The sequence below is a fragment of the Falco rusticolus genome, chromosome 8 (genome assembly GCF_015220075.1).
Source record: "Falco rusticolus isolate bFalRus1 chromosome 8, bFalRus1.pri, whole genome shotgun sequence".
In the NCBI taxonomy this organism is placed as follows: Eukaryota; Metazoa; Chordata; class Aves; order Falconiformes; family Falconidae; genus Falco; species Falco rusticolus.
Genome location: NC_051194.1, coordinates 1,673,599 through 1,694,490, shown reverse-complemented (window position 1 = coordinate 1,694,490; position 20,892 = coordinate 1,673,599). Strand labels below are relative to the sequence as shown.

Sequence of the window (20,892 nt, the reverse complement as noted above, 5' to 3'; positions counted from 1 at the left end):
GAAGTCCTAATTATTTCTTAGAAATATTTGTTACAGCCTTTTCATGTTTTGTACATTAGAAGTCTCATTTTTATAAGAAAAAAACATTCAGAAAATAGAGGAGAGTGGGGAGAATCATGGAATCTGTTCCACCTCAGACAGCTACATCATGACACCTCAGATTTTGAGTTTATTTATTTTTCCCTCAGCCAGGGGGTTGTGTGTGGTGACCAGAACTGCCCATTTGGGCTGGTGGGGCCCCTGTCTCCCCTCTCCTTCCTGTCCCCATGGGCAGTATCCCTGGCTGGGTCCCAGGACCATGTCCTAGCCCAGGGTCAGCAGCCACACATGCCTGGTGGGAGCCAGTCGGGGCTCTGAGGCTCTGGACACTCCGACACTGAGCCAGGCTCTCTGCTCCCTGGCCCTGCCGCTGGCAGGGTCTCTCCTTTTGAAAATGGAAGTGGAAAAAAACAACAAAAAATGAGGAAACCGGGTGATGTTCTTTCTTGCCATTCATTGTGTTGTGGGTATGTGTTGTACAATATTATGTGCGCAGAGCAGCAGGCTGGTTTTGTTCCTTGGCACCTCACTCTACACTCAAGGACGTCTGAGGTTAAACACTTCATTATTATTCTGTCATTAGCACCGTGATGCAATTCCCAGCCCACTGACAGCTGCCAGAGCAGCGTCACTCAGCAAGCTGCCAGGAATTGCAAACGCGCAGGGCTGGGGCTGCTCAACACCCTCTGGGGCAAACGTCCTTCCTGCTTTAAATATTGAATTTCTCTGCCATGTGTTTTCTGTATCACTAGAACAAGGAGGAGTGATGTAAATATAGAGCTGGGAATTTGGAAACGTACTGATTGTAACACAGTGCTGTATTTTAGGCATGTTTTATCTCAGTATTAAAAGCATTCCCAAGCACTATATTTCACAAAATCCATGAATGTTAAGATAAGTATCCGAATTCAGTTTGTGTTAGGATGAATCCGCCAATCCCTTGGGCTTTCTTCCCAGAACGCTCCCCTCAGCAGAACTCTCCCACACCTCCTCACTGCTGGCAGGAGCAGGGTGGCTGCTGGGGTCCCAGCAGGGCAGGGGCTCCATCGCCCTCTCTGACCTCAACCCGCTCCTACCACCACTGGGACTATGGAACATGCTGGAACTTTCAGGGAGTGTTATTATATTTATGTATTTATTTATTTATTTAAATTTTAGCTTTTTAGGGATTCCTGATCCCTAAAGAGGACTTTTCTCCAGCACATTCACAAAGTGCTTGGTGGCCAAATGCTGCCCTGGAAAACATGATTGAGCTATAAAAATACAGACTATAAGGATAGCAGCCCAATCCCTGAAGATTAGATATAATAATAATTCATTAAACTATTAATATGAAATTAATTAATATTAATAGTTTAATTAAAATATTAAATTTTACATGTTGATTAGAGACCAACTGTCCTACAAACCCTACTGGATATAAAGCAATTGTATGCTAAATTTTATTGGTGGCATAGCTGGGACGAAACTGTCTTTTAACCATGTTCTCCAAGTATGAAACCTCTAATGCAGCGCTGGGTTTTCTTCTGCAACTCAGAACCCAACAGAACATGGCTCCAGCCACTTGGCCTGGCCACATCTGAACCGTGGAGGTCTCCCATGTTTTACCTGCGAATTCCCACATGGCATCAAACAATGGTTTGATGAAAACTAATTACTTCAATGTGGTGTTTATATCCCTGCACCTTCTGCTTGGTGTTGCAGAGGAGGTCTAGGTAGAAAATGAGAGTTTACCTGATCATTGCTGTAGAAGGGGACCAGTGCCCAACGCGTGGGTGCTGTGCCAGTGCGACCAGGACACCCTTCAGCGGGCTGTGACATGTCGACAAGGGTTCCACTCGCACAAGGGTTCCACTTGTTTTTTTAGTACATGAGGTTGTTAAAATAAGAGAAGGGTGGCAGAGATTTCACTGAAATTTTGGGAGGGTCAAGGCAGAATCACCTGTGTGGTCCTCCTGAATGGGGATGACACAAAATGACGAAGTCCTAACAGCAAACCAGAACCCCTCGGGGGACACCAAGGTCCTTTTCTGCAAAACCTGTTTCCAGAAATTGTCATTTTTTTTTCTTTTAGGTCTTTTTCTGCAAAACCTGTGTTTCCAGAAATTGTAATTTATTTATTTTTAGGTCCTTCTCTGCTAAATCTGTTTCCAGAAATTGTAACTTTAAAAAATAATAAAAAATAAAATCTGTTTTCCTTCAGGCCTGGTATGTTATAATCAGGTCATTACACCACAGGGAAAAACAAATAGTTTAAATAAAACGGCCTTTCTGTTTGTGCCGAGAGCCACGGCCGCCTCCTTAAAGCCTCATCCGCAAAAAGAAATAACACGCAGCCCTTTACAGTGCTGCTAAGTTCTGACTTTGTCGCATTTTTCTCCAATTCTTAGAAGACTATGCGAGTAAAACAACCCACAGAAGCCGAGTGGGGAGGCCGAGACGCCCGCCCCGCCGCCGCGGAGGGGCGTGACCGCCGCTAGCCCCGCCCCGGGCGCGCTCCCGCGCCTGCGCCCTAGCGCCTGAGCGCAGTCTCGCGAGAGCTCGCCCCCCTCCTTTAAGCGCTCCGCTCGGCCGCGGCGCGACGGGATCTTTCGAGAAGTCCCCCCGCCCCGAGGAGGCAGCGCCCGCCGCCGCCGCGCATTTAAACGGGCCGAGCCGCCGCTCCTCAGGCGTCTCAGTCCTTTCGCTTCCTGTAGCCATGTCGGTGGTGGGCATCGATTTGGGTTTCCAGAGCTGCTATGTGGCCGTGGCGCGCGCTGGCGGCATCGAGACCGTCGCTAACGAGTATAGCGACCGCAGTACGCCGTGAGTGGGGCTTGGGGCGGGCCGCGCCGCTTTTCCGCCGTTGGCTGAGGTGCGGGGCTGAGGCGGCAGCCTCCCGCTGAGGGGAGGCGCCCGCGGGGCACGGGCCTGCTGCGGCGGCACGCTATCGGGAAGGGAGCGGGCCGGGCCGAACGGCCTCCGGAGTGCTGAGAGAAAGAAACGATGTCATGAGGCGAACGGGGAGAGGCGGCCGGGTGAGCCTCCGCGCCTTTCCGTGTAGTGTGATCAGTTTGTCCCCCTGGGGCAGGGCTGTGTGACCATCCAGGGGATGGGCGTCGCGAATAGGACGGAAAGCAGTCCAGTCTCTGGTGCCGGACCGAAGAGCCGTGGTTTCTGTGCTGGGCGCTCCCGGCGGCATGCCTGTCCGCTCTGCAGGCGGGGCCCTGCCCCCCGTGCCGCTGGGCTGGGGCGGCGAGCTGCGAGTGGCTCTGGGCGAGCGCCTTGGCCTGCCGCTGGGTCCGAGCTTGGAAAAGCTTCTTAGCAGCCTTCCCTTCAGCCTGTGTGTCTCTTTGTTCGACAGGGCTTCTCAAAAAAAAAAAAAGTAATTGCACTTGCTTGGCGTAACCGGTCTTTTAAACCCTCGCTTGAAACTAGGCACTGAGTTGAGGAGGGGATAGGGAAGCAGAATGTGAATGGATATACAGTGTCAGGCATCTGTTTCCCTGCGAAGGGGACTGACCAGTAGTGCAGTTTGCTGGTGAACTTGGTCTTCAAACACGTTATACTTTACAACCTGTGTAGTATATTTTAACTCTGCTTACATAAATAGGGCTCCCAACACATTTTTCAATACAGTGTGCACTGCCTATTTCTATCAAGAAACTTGCTAAGAAGGAGAGGGAGAACTGGGATAAAATTCTTCTAAGAATGAGTTGCAAAATAAAGGTGCAAAAGGAACTTCCAGTGCATCAGATCTGAAAGGGAACTGCTCGGAAAGCTGTATTAAAGTGTTTCAATATCTTCTCTTTATTTTTAAGCAGATACTGAAGTAAATGGCAGTCTTGTGAGATAATTGCGTTGTCTTTGGGGTTTTTCTTGTTTTGTAGTTGCTTGGGGTTTTTTTAGATCTCTTACATCTGTTTATAAACACTGGAGCCATAAAATGACCTTGCTCCTCATTAAACACTACTTTAGCTCTGTGCCTGTTACTGTCACTAAGCAATGAATAAACAGAGAAGGAAACTTTATTTGGTACCTGTGATAGAGTAAGGACTAGTTTCATAAGTATTCCTAATAATATGGAAGTTTTAAAGATGACATGTACTAAGAAGCTATTTTTTTAAAATTTCTAGCAGTCTTCTAATAGTTCTAGGTATCTGGCCCTCAGGAAGCTGGAGTTATGCTTATGTATATTTGAGGTATGAACACAAATAGCACTCATTGAAGGAGATGAGCTATACAAAGTATCTGACCCAATGCATCTTTCAGAAAATAATTCAGTTATGAAAGGCTGAAGTGAAATTGGAAAATATTAGCATATTGAAAATGATAGCTTTTCACAGGACTTTAATCCTCAAGTACTGTTCTGAGGGAATGCAGAAAAACATTCTGTAATATTAAAATAAATCCTTAACAATTAAGTGGCTATCTCTAAACAGAAAGCCTTGTTCAGGAAAGCAGTACTTAGCATTCCTTTACAGTGACCTGTGGGGAAAGTTGTGTAAGGTTGTGATGGGTTGCCTTAGGACTCTGCCTATGGTCAGGGTTAAAAACTGTTTTCTATGACATACAAGTTTTGGGAAGGATTAGCAGATACATCTTATTATAATCATTTGTATTGGTAAACAATACTGTGAATGTATTGTACTTAGTTCAGTAGCACAGATGATGCTGTCACTGAACTTCTATAATGCTACATGAATTCTTCCAGAATCCTGTAAAACTTGAATTTGTATCTCCAAAAGCAGTGCAAAAATGTTTGTCTTTGAATGTGATAATTCTTAAAGTAGGAAAGTGGTAGAGAGAAAGGTAGTAAAAAATGTAAGGTAGTTTCATTATCTCCCTAGAGATGAAGGGACTTAAGTTAAAGAGGTGTAACTGATCTTTGGAAGCTGGTGCAGACCCTCAGTGTAGAGGAAGTGTGACAGGGAAGGTCCTCGGAGAAGGTGATATCAGGTGTGAGGGTTGGGGTGAAGTAGTGCCTGCAGGTGTGTTAACAGAGCTCATAGCTCTGCTTAAGCTGCTCCATTAGACCTCTGATGACCTTCACTGTGATTGTTTCTACTTAAAATGCTATGGTTAGTTACTCAACTTCCAGTAAACCATGTAATAGTATAACTTGTCTTTAATGAGTTAGCTGTGGTGAACTGATTTGGGGAATGAGACTGGCTGAAAGTTCTTCCTTACCCCTCTCTTCAGTTTAACTTACCTCTGTGCTGTGTCCCTCTGTGGCTCCCCAACGCTGTTAGGAGCCAGGGTCAACTCTGTACAAGGGTTGGGGTGGACAGAATGGGAAGGACTAGGGCCAAGTAAAAACATCCCACCTGTCTAGCTGCAGCTCCCCAGAGACACTTGCCTGTTCATAAAGCCAAGCATATTTAAGAATAATGTATGTGCTTAAGGGTTTTATTCTCTGTATATCATATGGAAGCCTGTATGTTTGATTACTGTATATCTCCTTTTGTGGAGGGGGGGCTTCTACCTTGAGGTTTTAGTCTGGCAGGCTTAAAGAAATCTATAATCTAAATTAGTGGATTTGTGGTGAATGGGGGCTGATGGCTTGTGAATTTAGCAGTGAAGCAGATGGAATTTTTTTTTGTCCAGGAGAAAAGCAACAATTTATGTTTGTCTTAATTTACCCTGGTCTACAGGAAGGAATTAATAACTACCTTTCTGTTCAGGGCCTGTTAGATATTTTTTTTAGCTGTACGCTCCGCAGCTCCTGTTCCCTTAGTATGGGCCTTAGGGTCTACTTAGCATAGAACTTCCTCACTTCTTGTGAAGTGATCCTTGAATAATTGTTTCAAATAACATTTCTGAATGAATCTGTTAATTCTTTTGCAGCATAGGCTTTAGGGTGGGCCTTCTTTAATTTAAGTTATTAATAAATTGGAAGAAGATATGAAACCAGTGCAATTATATCACTAGTTAGTCTTCAGTTCTGATTTTGACAATTTCTATTTGGAATACCAATTCTAAACCTCAGACTGAGCTGGAATTTGTTTCTTAAGGCATAATCCTGCTGTAAAGCAAATTCTTGACCTGCTGCATAGAGGGTAGCTTAATTGTGCTGTTAATATGTTGTATGAACGGTAAAGATCTGCTTGACTAATAGCATTTTTTTCCCCCAGTAAGTTCACCTCAATGGTATGAGGAACTTGGATTAGGGGGCTGGATTTAATTTTGTTAGATATCTAAATCAAAAGGCTTAACAGGACTATGAATTTTTCCAAAAAGGAGGGATTTTCTTTGTCTCTTCCAGAGCTACAGGCTGTCACAAAGTAGTTTGAAGTAAAGTATGATTTTTTTTTTTCCCCTGTTATCTACATTATTTCAGTGAGTACAGACGAAACTCATAAACACCAATCTTTCTGTGCAGGTTTTCTTCCTGCTCTTGAAGGGGTTTGCAAAGCTGGAAGCTTAGTTACATTTGGTATAGGTGTGTAGGAAGGTTTTTCTTAATATCTGATTTAACTCATGTATTTCTTCTGAACAGTTGCAGATTTCCTGTATGATTAGCAAACAGCTTTGAGTGGCTTAGATTTATGGGTAATTACTGAGATAAAGGGACTCTACCCAATTATTGCATAGCTGTAAAGCTTGAAGTAGCATGAGTAAGCTTGGGTTTGGTGCTATCTTGCAGTGAGGAGCATTGCTGTTCTAATTGAACTTAGTGCTTTTTTCTTTCCAGAATTCACAGAATGTTCCGTGCACATGTTGCAGTGAGGGACCAACTTACTTTAAACAGTATTTGGTCCATTAAGAATCTCTAGTCTGATTATTATCAACACTTCTTAAGAAAGAGATGCAGTGCAGTTCTAGCAATCACTTAACTGGCCATCTTTCTTGTTATTACAGATCATGTATAGCCTTTGGACCCAAGAATCGCTCAATTGGTGCTGCAGCTAAAAGCCAGGTGAGTGTATAGTTTGGGTAAAAGCAACTGCAGTAGTCAAGAATCAGATTAGTGAATGTATTTATCACTGAAGATTACAAATGTCTCTGACCTGGTGTCCTAGTGTCTCTGTAACTGTAACGAACAGCTGAGCTGAATTCAGCTGTTCAGCATGTAATGCTGCTTTGTCATCTTGGATAGGAATCTAAGGGTTGGTTATTGTACATAGTGAAATGTACAAAACCCCCACCTCTTAAAAAAATCAGTATTATCAGGATTTCTTTTTTTGGTTGCAAATGTAAGTTCTAAAGCTAAGCAGTAGTGTTTCACCCTACCTTAGCTTGTTCCAGTTTGTGTGTGTTACGATAGCTTTTAATTATGTGACTACATTCTGTAGAATTCCATTAAGTGCATAGTTTTGGCTGGAAGGGGACACACTTGAATGTAAAGTATGTGTAGCTTTCTTGACTCTTTGTTATTGTATTGCAACCTAAATATCTTGAGCATTCTTGCTCATACTCTTAAGTTTCTCTTGGTGTAGGTAGATAAATATGATTTAAGGACTGAGAAGAAGTTAAGCTGACTTGTCTGGCTTATGACATTTGGGTCCTGCTGTATTGTATCTTGTGTTGCTGTGAAACCCCTATAAAACATTATCTTTTTTTGAAGTCCTCTACAGGAAGTGACTATTCAAACACTTGGTTTTTCTTAGCCTAAAATACCTAGAGATGTGTGAAGATTCATTATCTAGAATACAAAAATGACTGGACACAACCATGTTATTCAAGAACAGAACAACTGTACTAGAACTAAATACAGATGTTTTTTCTGGAATTGAGTGTCTGCTTAGTTAAAGAAATTCATTGATACAGAGATCCAGTAGAGATGAGGTACGTCCTGCAGAAACTAAACCTACAGAAAATCAAAACCAGGTTACTTAGGAAATAGAGACTTGACTGAAACTGAATCACAGGTAAATGTTATGTGGTACAGTGCTTGTGTGCTTTGTCAACTCCTGCAGTTTTTTTCAGGATGTGTATTGCTGTAATGTAAAGGAAAGAATTTAAAAAGTTTACTTGCACTACATGAAAACAATCTATAATTATTTTTCACCTCTGTTTGCACTGATCTCTGCTATTAATAAAAGATAATACACCTTTTGTCAGTTGAATCAAGTTGACAGTATAGTCTTGAGGCCCTCTTGACTCTTTAAAACTTCATGATGAAGGTCATTGAGCTGTTTTGTGAGAATCTGTTGACTGTCACATGCATGTGATGCACCTGAACTGGAGCTTACATCAGTATGCTTGTTATGTTTGCAAAATTACTGGCTGCAGCACAATAGAAAGGTAGGATGGTAGGAAACAGATGAATGGAGAAAGATGCTTTGCTAACACTTGTAAAGTGTTTCCTACACATAAACTATGAAACTGAGTGGTGTGTTAAAAAATTCTTGATAGAATCTTGGCTCTGCTTTCTAGCATACATTTTATTTTAAGTCTAAAATTCCTGTAGGTTACCTGAGCAGTCAGAGGGAGGCGGCCTTCTAGCAACTACCTTGATATCATTAAGATACAACTGACAAAAATATTATGGTGAAAGAAGCATGATAACAAAGCTCTGTTTTCTGTTTGAAATTCAAATGTTCCCTGACATATTGTATTAAAGATTTCTTTTCCTTTAGGTTATTTCAAATGCAAAGAATACAGTACAAAGTTTTAAAAGATTTCATGGTCGTGCATTCTCAGATCCCTTTGTTCAAGCTGAAAAAGCAAGCCTTGCGTATGAACTTGTCCAGCTGCCAGCAGGCTCAACTGGCATCAAGGTAAGCCTGGCATACTTGACAAAGAGCCAGAGGAGGAAACTTTATCAGTTTCCTTCTGTCTTTCTTTTGAATCTGCTTGATGTAGTTTGTGTACCCTTGTGGATGAAAAGCCTTAAATAAGGAATAAAAGGCTAATGATGCAGGTAGTCTCACCAGGTATTAGGTGAGACTTTTTTTTTAGTTAGTTTCTCTGCCTTGCAGAGCTGGTCCCACATGAACTGCTTTAGCAGTACTTTCTTCCTATGGTGAATTTGGAAGGCGAGCTGCTTGACCAGTATACATACTTAGCTGCTGTCCAGATGCTACAAGGGTGTGTAAGGAGTCAGCTTAGTATTTCAGGTGATGTGGTTAAAGATTTGGGTTTTTTCAACAGTGGCTGAACTTCTGATTAGGATTTTAGCCATAACATTATTATACTCCAAAACAGTAGGGGAAAAGGCATCCTAGGCATTTTCTAGCAGTTGTGATTAAAAGAAAAAAACCAAAATCTGTGTATGTGAATTTACATGTGCATTCCAGTGTTTATCTTCTAAACTGATCTGCACAAGCTAGGCTATTGAAGAGAAGGTTGTATAGAGCTGCATTACTACTTAAGCTTGCTCTTAGTAAAAACAGTTCCTTGCATCTGTTTCTTGTGTTTGTAGAACATGGTTTTTGCTGTAGTGTAATGTGTGCACAATTTTTATTTGAAGGCCATGTATATGGGAGAAGAAAGAAACTTTACTATTGAACAGGTGACAGGAATGCTTCTTACCAAACTAAAAGAGACTGCTGAGAATGCACTTAAGAAGCCTGTAGTTGACTGTGTTGTTTCTGTAAGTATGTGATAGTAAGTTTTACGTATTTGATTAGTATCTTAAACTGAGATGACTGCAGTATTAAATTGCCTGTGAAACCTGAATTTCAGGTATTTGTCTGCTCTGTTTAAAACTGGATCTTATTCACATGTTTTTTCTTCAAAACTGGACTTGCTTCATTAATGGTAAAATGTCTTAAATTGCTGCTAATGAGAAGCATAAATAATATTTTATACCTCTTTCTGGTTCTTTACTCCTAAAATGAGTGGCTTGCAGGACAGAATGGAAAAAGATTCACAAAATAACTTTGTCCTCATGTAATGTCTTCTGTGCTTATTCTGTTGCAACTGAAACTAACACTAAATCTGAAGGGTACATCAGCTGGACTCTATACTGGCTCTCTATACACACTTGTAACTATTAGCTAAAGATTACTCTTCTAAATGCTATTATTAGCTGTCTAATCTTCTTGCAGGTTCCTTCTTTCTACACAGATGCGGAAAGAAGATCTGTGATGGATGCTACACAGATCGCTGGTCTCAACTGTCTGAGACTGATAAATGAAACAACTGCAGGTAATGCCTTACTATCTCTCCCTCACTTAATGTTGTGGGTTTATTAGCTAAAAGGGCTTTTAATCTGTCAGTGATCCATGCCCCTCTGGAATTACTGCTGGTTTTGTAAATTGAAAATTGATTAGTTGATTGTAAAGCTTCTTAATCTCTGGTCTGTTTTTTCATTGCTTTAGAGGCATAAAGATATTTCTTGAATATCTGTTTTTAAGCAGCGTAGCCCTTCCTACTAGCTGCATTGTGTTCTTTCATGTTCCTTTGGCATTGGGAATTTCATTTAATGAGATACTGATTTCTGTAGCTTGAAAAATAAGATGAAATGCTAATGCTGTTTGCTGATGTACCATTTATTTTTTAAGGAATTGCAAAACACTGTCCTAATTATACTCTTCAACTTGTTTCTGTGTAGTTGCCCTAGCATATGGAATCTATAAGCAAGACCTGCCTGCCTTGGAAGAGAAGCCACGGAATGTTGTTTTTGTGGATATGGGGCATTCTGCATATCAAGTTTCTGTTTGTGCATTCAACAAAGGAAAACTGAAAGTAAACAGTCTGTTATGCATCCATTTTAGTTACCAGTAGAAACATTCATCAGTGCCTACATGGATGGTGACAGGCAGGCTTGCCTGTCTTGACACAAGTGTGTCCAGACAGCTCAATTCATAGTCTTAAAACAGCACTTTGTCTGGAGTTAAGTAGGGCAGGGAACTAGAGAGCTTTTGAGTAGTATGTGGAGGAAGCAAATATGCCTTAATCAGCAGACTTTAGCAAAGAATAAAAAAACTGGATTCAATTGTTTATTTGGAAATTATCTCACTGAATGCTGCTTTCAAAAATACTCAGCTCAGTAATGAGATCTAGCATTAAACTAGGAATTCCTAGAATGGTGTAAGTGACTTTTTTTAACACTCATGGTGCTCATGTAGTAAAAACATTCTTAATTACTTTAAGCTGCAAATGAAGTAAAGTGAGTTAGTCTACTTCTAAGTGTAAGTTGCCAAAGTATTATTGTTTTCCAGCAAATAGTAGCATTTCTTAGTTGGCTTTTTTTGTGATGACAATCTGGACTTCTGCAGTTCCAGTAACTTTCTCTTAATCAGCTAGAGAAACACAAACTTTAAAGGTTGAGGTAGTGAAATGAGGAGAAAGCTGAAAACGTTAGTTTTGTTGTGGTTCTGTTTCCATCCTGTGAGGAAACAACCTACATCATGTTCCTCTCAGATTTGTCATTTAAACTTTGAAACCATAGAAGTATGGCAGGGATGCTTTTGAGTATAGAATGGAGAGCTGGATGGCAAGGCAGCTAAAACTGTGTAGAGACCAAATCTAGTCTTAAGGTGCATTGAGAATAATGTGATACTGTACTGAAATCCTACAACAGAATGATTTCTTGTGAACTGTAAATTTTTTTTTTAGGAATAGATGTTTAAGGAGTAAATCAGCTGAGGTGGATGGGCTACAGATGTTCTTTGCAGATAATTCCTTCATCAGAACTAAGCACCTATTTGCAAAAGTTACTAACAATCTCTTAATGTTTTATTTTTAGCTTGGTGTAGGCATGCTCTAGCCTTGTGAGGCATCAAATATTAAAACTGGGATATGATTCAAACTGACAGTGGCTAAGCAGAATTTGGAAACTCTGATGGTCTGCTTAAGAGTACAAATTACTAAGCAAATAGGGCAAGGCTTAACACAATCTTTCTAAATTTCTTTTGAAAGTTGTCACCTCACTGAAGGACGGCTGGGTGCCTAAGGCTGCTTTTTAGCATTTGAGATGGCAGATGTGTGTGTTCTTGGGTTTGTTTTCCTCCTCCTGGAGGAGGAAATTTTAGGCTTTAAAAATAAAGCATCTCTTAAGATGTGTACAGCTATTACTGAAGTTGTGATCCACATAAACTATCAGGTTTTAGTAATGCAATTGCTACTTGAATTGCCCTGAAATAGAAGAATAGCTTAATTGTTGCCAGCAGTGTGCATGAAATGTGAAAGATGAGTATAGGACATAGGCTTGTTGTTTGGGATAAATTAGGCTTCTAGGTGAGGCTTATCACTGGTGATGGCAGAGGCAGAATAAAAGTGAGCTGTAATGGGTTTCTTTCTGTTACGGTCACATTAGTATAAGTCTTCCTCCATAGTAATGTTGGAATACGTGCTTTGATTTAAAGTTGGGCTGCATGTGAAACAAATGCTTTGACATTAAGTTCTCATTGGTTTTGCTGAGATAATGACAAATTGCACTATTACTGAAGAGTTAAATTTTTTTTAAGGTTCTTGCTACATCATTTGATACAACACTTGGAGGCAGGAAGTTTGATGAGATGTTAGTTGAATACTTTTGTGAAGAATTTGGAAAGAAATACAAACTAGATATCAAGTCAAAGATTCGTGCGTTGTTGAGGCTATACCAGGAATGTGAAAAACTGAAAAAACTGATGAGTGCCAATGCCTCTGATCTCCCGATGAACATAGAATGCTTCATGAATGACATAGATGTCTCTGGAACAATGAACAGGTAACGCTTATACTTTTTCAAATGTAAGCTTTAGTGCCCTTTGTTCAGGTTGCTTTGGTCAAGAAAGAAACTTAGGAGGTGTAAGAACTGGCACTTTATACTTCCCTCCAGTCCTAACATGCAGAGGTGCTTATCAAAATGATGTTTAGAAACTGGTCAGTGGCCTTGAGTTAAGAGCAGGGCTGTGGATGTTGCATCTAGATTACTAAAACCAAGTTTGTCTGGGAGAATGTGCTAAATAAATATAAAACTAGGACTGGGGGCAGAAGACACTGCAGTATGTAGTTAAAATGGCGTTTTTTTCAATTTTGGCATCCTGTTGTATTTGCAGTATTAACTTGCTTATGGTATACTGCAGCTCTGTTTATGGCTTCTTCCAACAGAAGCAAATTTTTAGAGATGTGTGATGGACTCCTTGCAAGAGTAGAACCACCCCTTCGCAGTGTGCTGGAGCAAGCCAGTAAGTGTATGCGCATTCTCTATTCTGCATACAGAAAGGAGACAGGCTTCCTTTGGGTGTTGACAGAACCTGGACAGATGGTTTTAGCATAGCGAACAATTTCTTGCTTAGCAGTTACAGGCTTTCTAAAACTTCTTGCACAAGCTAAGATCTGAAATTCTTACTGCTTAGAAACTTACAGACCAACCATTATTCTAAGCTTGTTCCATAAAACTTCTAGTTTATGATGTCAGGATATTAAAAAAATGTAGAAACACTTAATCTGTAAAACCTGTCTGACTCCCTTCTAGAGTTAAAGAAGGAAGATATTTATGCAGTAGAAATAGTCGGTGGTACCACAAGAATCCCTGCTGTAAAAGAGAAGATCAGTAAATTTTTTGGCAAAGAAGTCAGTACAACTTTGAATGCGGATGAGGCTGTTGCACGAGGTTGTGCACTGCAGGTAAAAAGTGCTGTTTGTTTTAGCTGTGAGTATTTTTACTGAAATCCATAAATATTTGAGCCAGAGTCCACATGTAACATGAAAGATACTTAATGTGTATCATAGAATGCATTCAGATAAGCTTTTGGAAAGTGGTTGGAAGAATGAGAATAGCAGCTCAGGTGATTCCTTTGTGCTGTTCTAAGCCAAATCGGTGGATCAGTGTAGCTTGATGAAACGTGTACACTGCTTCTGTTGTGGCTGGAAACTGGGAGTTTGATAAAGCTCTCATGTTTTCTCTTCTAGGCTCCTTTGGGGGCCTAGGTTAAACATGCAGAAACTGGAGTGTTTTGGGGTTTTTGTGGTGTATGGTTTCTTACAGCACTGTCAACTTGTGATATGGCAATTGCTTAATGTAGATGGAAGTGAAAGCTGTTCTTGCTGATGGAAACCTTTTCCCTGAGCTGGAGTCAATCACTGTTAAATAGCTTAAGCAGTAGTTAAGTATTTTACTAGTGCTACCACCTATTAAATGTACCTTCATTTTGCCCTGATCACCTCATTTCTCTCTTCAAATGTTTAATGTGTGCTTACAGCTCCGTTCCATCAATGGTATGAACTAGCTGTTGGAATCTGCTTAAAGATAATTTTGTGTTACAGTAGGCAAAAAGCCTGGTATTACTGTCACTCTAAAAAGTAAATTTAATTTTCTGACTTCTTATGTTGGCACTAAAAATTTGGTAGCCTAACCCTGGCAAACCAAACACCATGATGACTCTAAACGTTGTGTATTTCCATTTTCAGAGTGAACAGACTGTGTAACAGCTCCCTGACAAGGAAGGGTATATACAAGCTTCCAGTGCCTATTATGCAGATCCCACATCTATCAGTATTAGTCTCTCTTAACCTAGAGTAAATCTACATATTAAGCAGCATAAATAGCTGCTTGCTGAATTAAACTGCTATTCACCTGAAGCTTGAATGTTTGTAATACGGTTTTGGTGCTCTTTCAGTGTGCTATTTTATCCCCGGCTTTCAAAGTGAGAGAATTTTCTATCACGGATTTGATACCATATTCTATTTCTTTACGATGGAATTCACCAGCAGAAGAAGGGTTAAGGTAAAAGCTCAATCTTCTTGTATGATTACACACATCCTAAAACTAAGTGATGACAACTAGAGTAAATAATGCTTTTAGAAACAGTGCCTGTTTAAAAAATCAAATTTTGATACTTTGTTTTGTTTTCTACTGTCACTAACTTTCGAAAAAAGTATTGAGTGGCAGTTTAGCACTTCCTGTGTGGCTGTTGGTCTTACTTTAACCTAAAATGTTAGGCTTTTACCACTTCTTCAAAAAGCTTTTCCTTAAGATATGAGTATATAAAAATTTTTATTAACTTCATTGGATTCATTATTCCACATAGTGAATAAATGCTGTCTTCTCTTGCAGTGACTGTGAGGTCTTTCCCAAGAACCATGCTGCTCCATTTTCTAAGGTCCTCACATTCTACAGAAAGGAACCTTTTACTCTTGAGGCATACTACAGTTCTCCCAAGGAGCTGCCTTACCCAGATCCTGCTATAGGTTAAGACCATTCTATAGCTTTAAGCTTTGTTAATAGTGTCTTATACATGTTTGGTACTTTCTGCTGTCTACATAGCCTGGAAAGGGCAATCTACTGCCAGTGCTGTAGAGATAGGTTTCCAAATTCAGGGATCCACAGTAAAAGAGTAACAAATTTTATGGACAAGTAGGTTAAATAAAGAGCATCCTAATGCTGGAACAAATGTGAAAGGGGCATACTGAGATTTGTGCAGTCTCTTGCTTTGATACAAGTAGCACTAGCTTTTACAGTGTACTGTAGAGAATTTCTAGTAGCCATGTATCCTAGCATTGCTGAGTAAAGAATTGAATTGTTTGACTTCAGTAGGATTTGACAATCCTCTGAGCACGTGGCAGTGATCCATTGTCAGAAACAGTTAGGTTTTACTTTACATCTAGTGATTAAGTTAATCAAATGGTATGGGGTTTTTCTCTGGTTTTGCTTAGCTCACTTCTTGGTTCAGAAAGTCACTCCTCAAACAGATGGATCCAGTTCAAAAGTGAAAGTCAAAGTCAGAGTAAACATCCATGGTATCTTCAGTGTTTCAAGTGCATCTTTAGTGGAGGTTCATAAATCTGATGAGAGTGAAGAGCCTATGGAGACGGATCAGCATGCAAAAGAGGAGGAGGTAATAAATTTTGTTGCTCCTAGTTACTTAGAAAACTGAAGCACAATTGCCCAGGGTCTGGGAAGGTTCTAAGACTTGTATAAGGATTTAGTAGACCTGTCCAGCAACTAATTATCAAGGTGTGATTAAGCACTAATTTAAGTATGTTACAGCAATGACAGAACTCTTGAAACCAGGACTGTGAGGTATAGATGAAATTCTTAACCATGGAGCTGTTGCTTGCCTATAAGCCTAGAAGCTTATAATTTCTGCCTTGAGGCTCTACTTCAGTTTTCATTCTGTTTATTTTGCCCAAAGAGCATTAGGTGTAAGTGATCAGCCTAGGAATGGAAGCAATCATTGTTGTACGAGTCTTCTAATATGTCAAATTGGATCTCTTTATGAATTTCAGAAGATGCAGGTAGACCAGGAAGAGCAACAAAAGACTGAAGAACAACAGCAGGCCCAGCCTGAAAATAAGGCAGAATCTGAAGAAATGGAGGTAACAAACATTTCAGACTTCTGTTTCCTTACAGGATACTTCTGGAAGACTTATGAGCACATGTAGTGTGTGAGCATATTTGATACCTTTGTAGCTCTGGAAGCTAAACTTCTATTTGCATATATTTGTAGTCTAGCAGTTAGAGCTGTAGAAGTACATGAGTGGCATGGATAATTGCAGACCTGTGAAGTGGCATGTACTGATAAAACGGGTGAACTCTCCTGTTCGTAAAAGAAATAATCATTCACTTCTCAGTAACTTACTAGAATAGTGTTCTACTGCAAGCACCATTGCCCTGTGAATGTAGTCAGTGTGCCCTGAAAGGGTCAGTAGCTGTGCTAATTGTCTCTGATTTCAGCAGCTGAAGTGTCAGAATGCCAGGGTAGTATGTAGCTCTGATGTTGAGGTGTACTAACTCAGTAACACTTTTTCCATTGTAAGTCTTGAATATTCAACTTTGATGCAGTTTTTTACTTCAGATGTATTCCTTCAATTCAGACTTCTCAGGCTGACTCAAAAGACAAGAAAGTGGATCAACCACCTCAAGCCAAGAAGGCAAAAGTAAAGACTACTACGGTGGACCTTCCCATTGAGAATCAGTTGGTGTGGCAGATAGGGAAAGACATGCTGAACTTATTCATTGAGAATGAGGTAAACTCTTACTTGCCAAAGCTAAAAATTCTATTAGCTGGGCTCCAGAAACTTTGCTGTTCATTAAACGTGGTTAATGGTGATCAAGGGGGAAAAACACACCAGTTGCATGGGTGGTTGGTTTGTTGTCTGTTTTTGAGGTGAACAACAGTGCCTCATGGAGCCAAAATACATTTTTCCTGTAAAGTGAATGCCATAACTCTTACTAAAGAGGTGTTCTGCAGGAAAGCTAGGTCACAGGGTGGTCATCTCCAAAATCACCTGCAGTTCCAAGATACTTGGCTGCTACCATCAGGGTGAAGGTTGCTCAACCAGAGCAAGATTGTTCCATACTGTGCTGGATATCCCACCAAAACTGAAATTTAGTTTTTGTGTATGTGCTTTGTTTAAAACAGTTCTGTAAATCACAGTATGTCAAACTTACGCTTTTGCTAACAAGGTATCCTGGTAATAAATGTTAATTATTTAACTCATTAGTTAACTAATTTTACAACTTGTTTACAGGGTAAAATGATAATGCAGGACAAGCTTGAGAAAGAGAGGAATGATGCCAAGAATGCAGTGGAAGAATATGTGTATGATATGAGAGACAAACTCTGTGGTATTTATGAGAAATTTGTTAGTGAAGATGTAAGTATTACTAGCTTGTTTGTACTCTAATACATTTTGTTACAATGAACAGTTATAGTCTAAAACACAGTATCCAATAAAAGTCTGAAGTTATTAAACTATTTTCAGACTTTGTTTGGAGAAATAGCTTTTAAGCTTTCTGGCTATGAAGATAACCTAAATGTGGCCCAAGTACAAGCAGGTGGTACCCAGGATATTTTGGGTGCTCTTTTCCAAAACAGTTGCAGCAATAAAGATATTATCAGAGCATGTGTTTGCAGACTGAAACAGAGTAGGAACACTTGCACAATTGTTTCAAGGCAACCTATTCTATTTGGACCCTTTGTCAGTATTTAGTGACAGTTTAAGATTACAAAAAAAAACCAAACCACCATAGCTAGGAACATAATAGGTGGGATTAGTCTGACTAAATCTGGGCACTTGCATCTGAACAGGTTGCCTAAAAATTTCTTGATATTATTAATTAGCTCTCCCTGTTGTACTGAAGGAACTTGGTGTATAATTAATAGAATTCTAAGCTAGGCGACTGCACTAATCGGGTGAATCACTCAAAGATTATAGCAGGAGCCTTGCCAGCAGGGTGTCTGCAGAGCCTAGATACCCATATTGGAGCTAAAACTGGAGAAAGTTAAGTGAGATTCATGACACCTTTGAAGAGTTTCCTCTTTTCAGTGACTTGCTCGTACAGTGATGATGAAAATGTGAAGGGGGGAAGACAGGCTTTTATGCGGCAGTATTGATGTGAACAGTGGGTGTTGTGGATGGTGCTTCCTCTGGCCTGCTCTCCACCACAAAGCCAAACTGAAGGATTTTACTTACTATTTTTCACTTGAATAGGATAGTTTCAGACAGTTCTTTACGCTCTAAAAATGTAACCCTTCCAGAAAGGTTCCAAATACTTCATACTGTCTGCCATCTAATAGAATCCTCACCTATCTATTTTGTGTGGATTACTTCAGGATCGGAATAGTTTCACACTGAAGCTGGAAGATACAGAAAACTGGCTTTATGAAGATGGTGAAGACCAACCCAAGCAAATTTACATTGACAAGTTGGCAGAGCTGAAGGTAAGTAGTTCTGGCATTCCAATAGGAATTTACTGAATCTAGAGAACTACTGAATTTGGAGAACTTTCCTCGCACAGAAGCTGCCATGGGTCTGCTGATTCAGAGATAAGCACTGGTAGCTACTTTGTTTGCTTACGAAGTATACAAGGAGCAGATCTCCAAAGGACCTGTAATGTTACAGGGTTGAGGGAGACTCAGTCCTGTCTGTTCCAGGGAGCTCAGGAATGTTGGTGTTTCCTGTCTGATCTTGCAGAATCTTACTGTGTTGCTGCATGGATTTTGATACCTGTTGTGCTTTGGTTTAGGCATTGGGTCAACCTATTCAGGCAAGATTTCAAGAATCGGAGGAAAGACCAAAAGCATTTGATGACTTGGGAAAGCAAATTCAACAGTACATGAAAACAGTTCTTGCATTCAAAGCTAAGGTATTTCCATACTTAATTTCTGGCAAATGCAAGGAAGTGGTACAGATCTCTTCGGAGTTCTGAGTAAGCTCTGCCAGACAAAAAGCTGGTACAACCTCCTGGCTAGCTTGTGAGTTTCCCATATTTATGGTATTTTCAGAAGTGGATGCTGGCTTGAGAACTTGATGGTCTTTCTAATCAGGTGTTGGTTTCCTCATGGAGGGAAAATATCAGCAGCAGAACTTCACTTCTCAGATTAGAGCTGTGGGTGATCAGCTTTACTTGCTTTGCTAACCAGAACAGCTTTCTGGCTAAATAGTCTTTTTAGTATTTTGAAGGTAAAAGTGTGAAGAAATAAGCACACAGATTACATGTTCAAAACAAATACTTGCACAGCTACTACTGATTTGGCTGTTTCAGGATGAACAATATGACCATCTAGATGAAGCAGATATAGCTAAAGTGGAGAAGAGTGCAAATGAAGCTATGGAGTGGATGAACAATAAACTTAATCTTCAAGACAAGAGAAGTCTTACTTTGGACCCAGTTATAAAAGCTAAAGACATAGAAGCTAAAACTAAAGTAAGTCTTTCTACATAATCCTCTGTTTCCATGAATCCTTATATTTGTGGTCAGAGGGAAACTGAGCTGAGCAGTCTGTGTTAGAAAGATGGTGGTTGGGTGTTAATCTCTTAAACTTGTCTTGGGGAGCATCAGCCATGACTTGAATATCCACCTGGTGCTGTCAAAAGTGAGCATGAGCAAGAGGTTCAGGTACAACTGCTGGTAAATAAAAAATTTCTAACAGGCTTTTTCTTTTTATTTCTGTGGTTTTCTAGGAATTGACAAGTATTTGTAATCCCATAGTCAGAAAACCAAAACCCAAAGTTGAACTCCCCAAGGAGGAACAGAAGCCAGCAGAGCCCAACGGCCCGGTGGAAGGGCAGGGAGAAGCCAGCACTGGGTCCCAGGCTGCTGACCAGGGCACTGCTGCCAGTGCCCCCACAGCCACAGAGAAGAAGCTTCCTGAAATGGACATTGACTGAATTTCAGCACTTGTTTATATTATTGCAAACTACAATAAAGCTTTAAGTTGTCAACTTTGTATGTTCTAAATACAGGTTGAAGCAAGTGAATACCACAGCACTCCTCGTAACTCTTGGAGAGCTTTGGTCAGTGCATCAGGTCAGAATGCCTAGGGAGCTAGTGCCCCAGTCACATGAGCTCAGGCTGTTGCTGTTGTATTTAAAAGTTTTTGTGTTCCCGATAGAGCTGTGGAAACAGCCACCAGCTGATTCTGTCTGGTCACTGCAGGGCTGTGCCTCGGTGCAGGGCTCTCTGCCCTTCCTCCTTATAGCAGCTGCTCTATGGTGCTGCTGGGAACACTCTAGAGTAATTGACTTGCACCCGATTCGTAGTTGCAGGAGCTTTGGGAAGTTGGGGGATGGGGGAGCAGTGGGGTTATATATCCCTGGCTGCCCCCGAGGGCACCAGCTGCCGGGTGCTCACTGTGCGGAGGCAGGGAAGTGCTCCTGCCCAGCTCATTAGGCCCTGCTCACTCGTCTAAATTAGCTGTGTGTAACGGGAGCGACCACCTGTATGTCAGCTGCCTACACGGCTGGTCTGGTCGGTTCTGACTTGTTTCTAATGTTTTGTGAGGGGATGTGCTTGCTTCCATCAGGCCCTCCTTGGGAATGCTGGGGCGTGTTTTGTTTTCCCCTGGGAAAACATCTGACACGTTAGGGTTTTGTGTGGTGTGTGGGGGTTTTTTTGGGTTTTTTTACTCCTATGAGCTTTATACAATGATTTGCTTCTAGTGCTGATTGTCACTGAACTTGCAAACGTTGATCTGCGTGTTACCGCCCAGCGCTGAGCCGCGCGTTCAGCAGTTGCAAGGAGTAAAGGCGCTGGATGCCGTCGGGTGG

General features: G+C 40.9%; 1 protein-coding gene across 3 annotated transcripts; it reads left to right on the top strand.

The window, feature by feature from the left end:
* Nucleotides 1-2,589: 2,589 nt before the first annotated feature.
* HSPA4 (heat shock protein family A (Hsp70) member 4) lies at nt 2,590-20,067 on the top strand. Of its 3 annotated transcripts, none has more exons than XM_037397390.1 (19): nt 2,590-2,844; nt 6,880-6,937; nt 8,601-8,741; nt 9,434-9,556; nt 10,014-10,113; nt 10,520-10,653; nt 12,378-12,622; nt 13,006-13,082; nt 13,373-13,524; nt 14,517-14,623; nt 14,954-15,087; nt 15,553-15,734; nt 16,126-16,215; nt 16,714-16,866; nt 17,371-17,496; nt 18,456-18,563; nt 18,869-18,988; nt 19,388-19,549; nt 19,807-20,067. In XM_037397390.1, the coding sequence occupies exons 1-19, from the start codon at nt 2,738-2,740 to the stop codon at nt 20,011-20,013; spliced, it is 2,526 nt and encodes an 841-aa protein (XP_037253287.1). In that variant the 5' UTR covers nt 2,590-2,737; the 3' UTR covers nt 20,014-20,067. The 3 variants fall into 3 exon arrangements, with proteins under 3 accessions (XP_037253287.1, XP_037253289.1, XP_037253288.1); XM_037397392.1 differs by lacking the exon at nt 2,590-2,844 and adding an exon at nt 2,932-3,056 and having other exon boundaries at nt 8,665-8,741; XM_037397391.1 differs by lacking the exons at nt 2,590-2,844; nt 6,880-6,937 and adding an exon at nt 7,618-7,806.
* The last annotated feature ends 825 nt before the right edge of the window (nt 20,068-20,892 follow it).

Excerpts from the sequence above, each read along its gene's own strand:
- HSPA4 (XM_037397390.1), top strand. The coding sequence starts at position 2,738 with ATGTCGGTGGTGGGCATCGATTTGGGTTTCCAGAGCTGCTATGTGGCC. Across the intron at positions 9,557-10,013 it reads TAGTTGACTGTGTTGTTTCT|GTTCCTTCTTTCTACACAGA; the intron begins GTAAGTATGTGA and ends ATCTTCTTGCAG. Across the intron at positions 15,735-16,125 it reads AGCATGCAAAAGAGGAGGAG|AAGATGCAGGTAGACCAGGA; the intron begins GTAATAAATTTT and ends TATGAATTTCAG.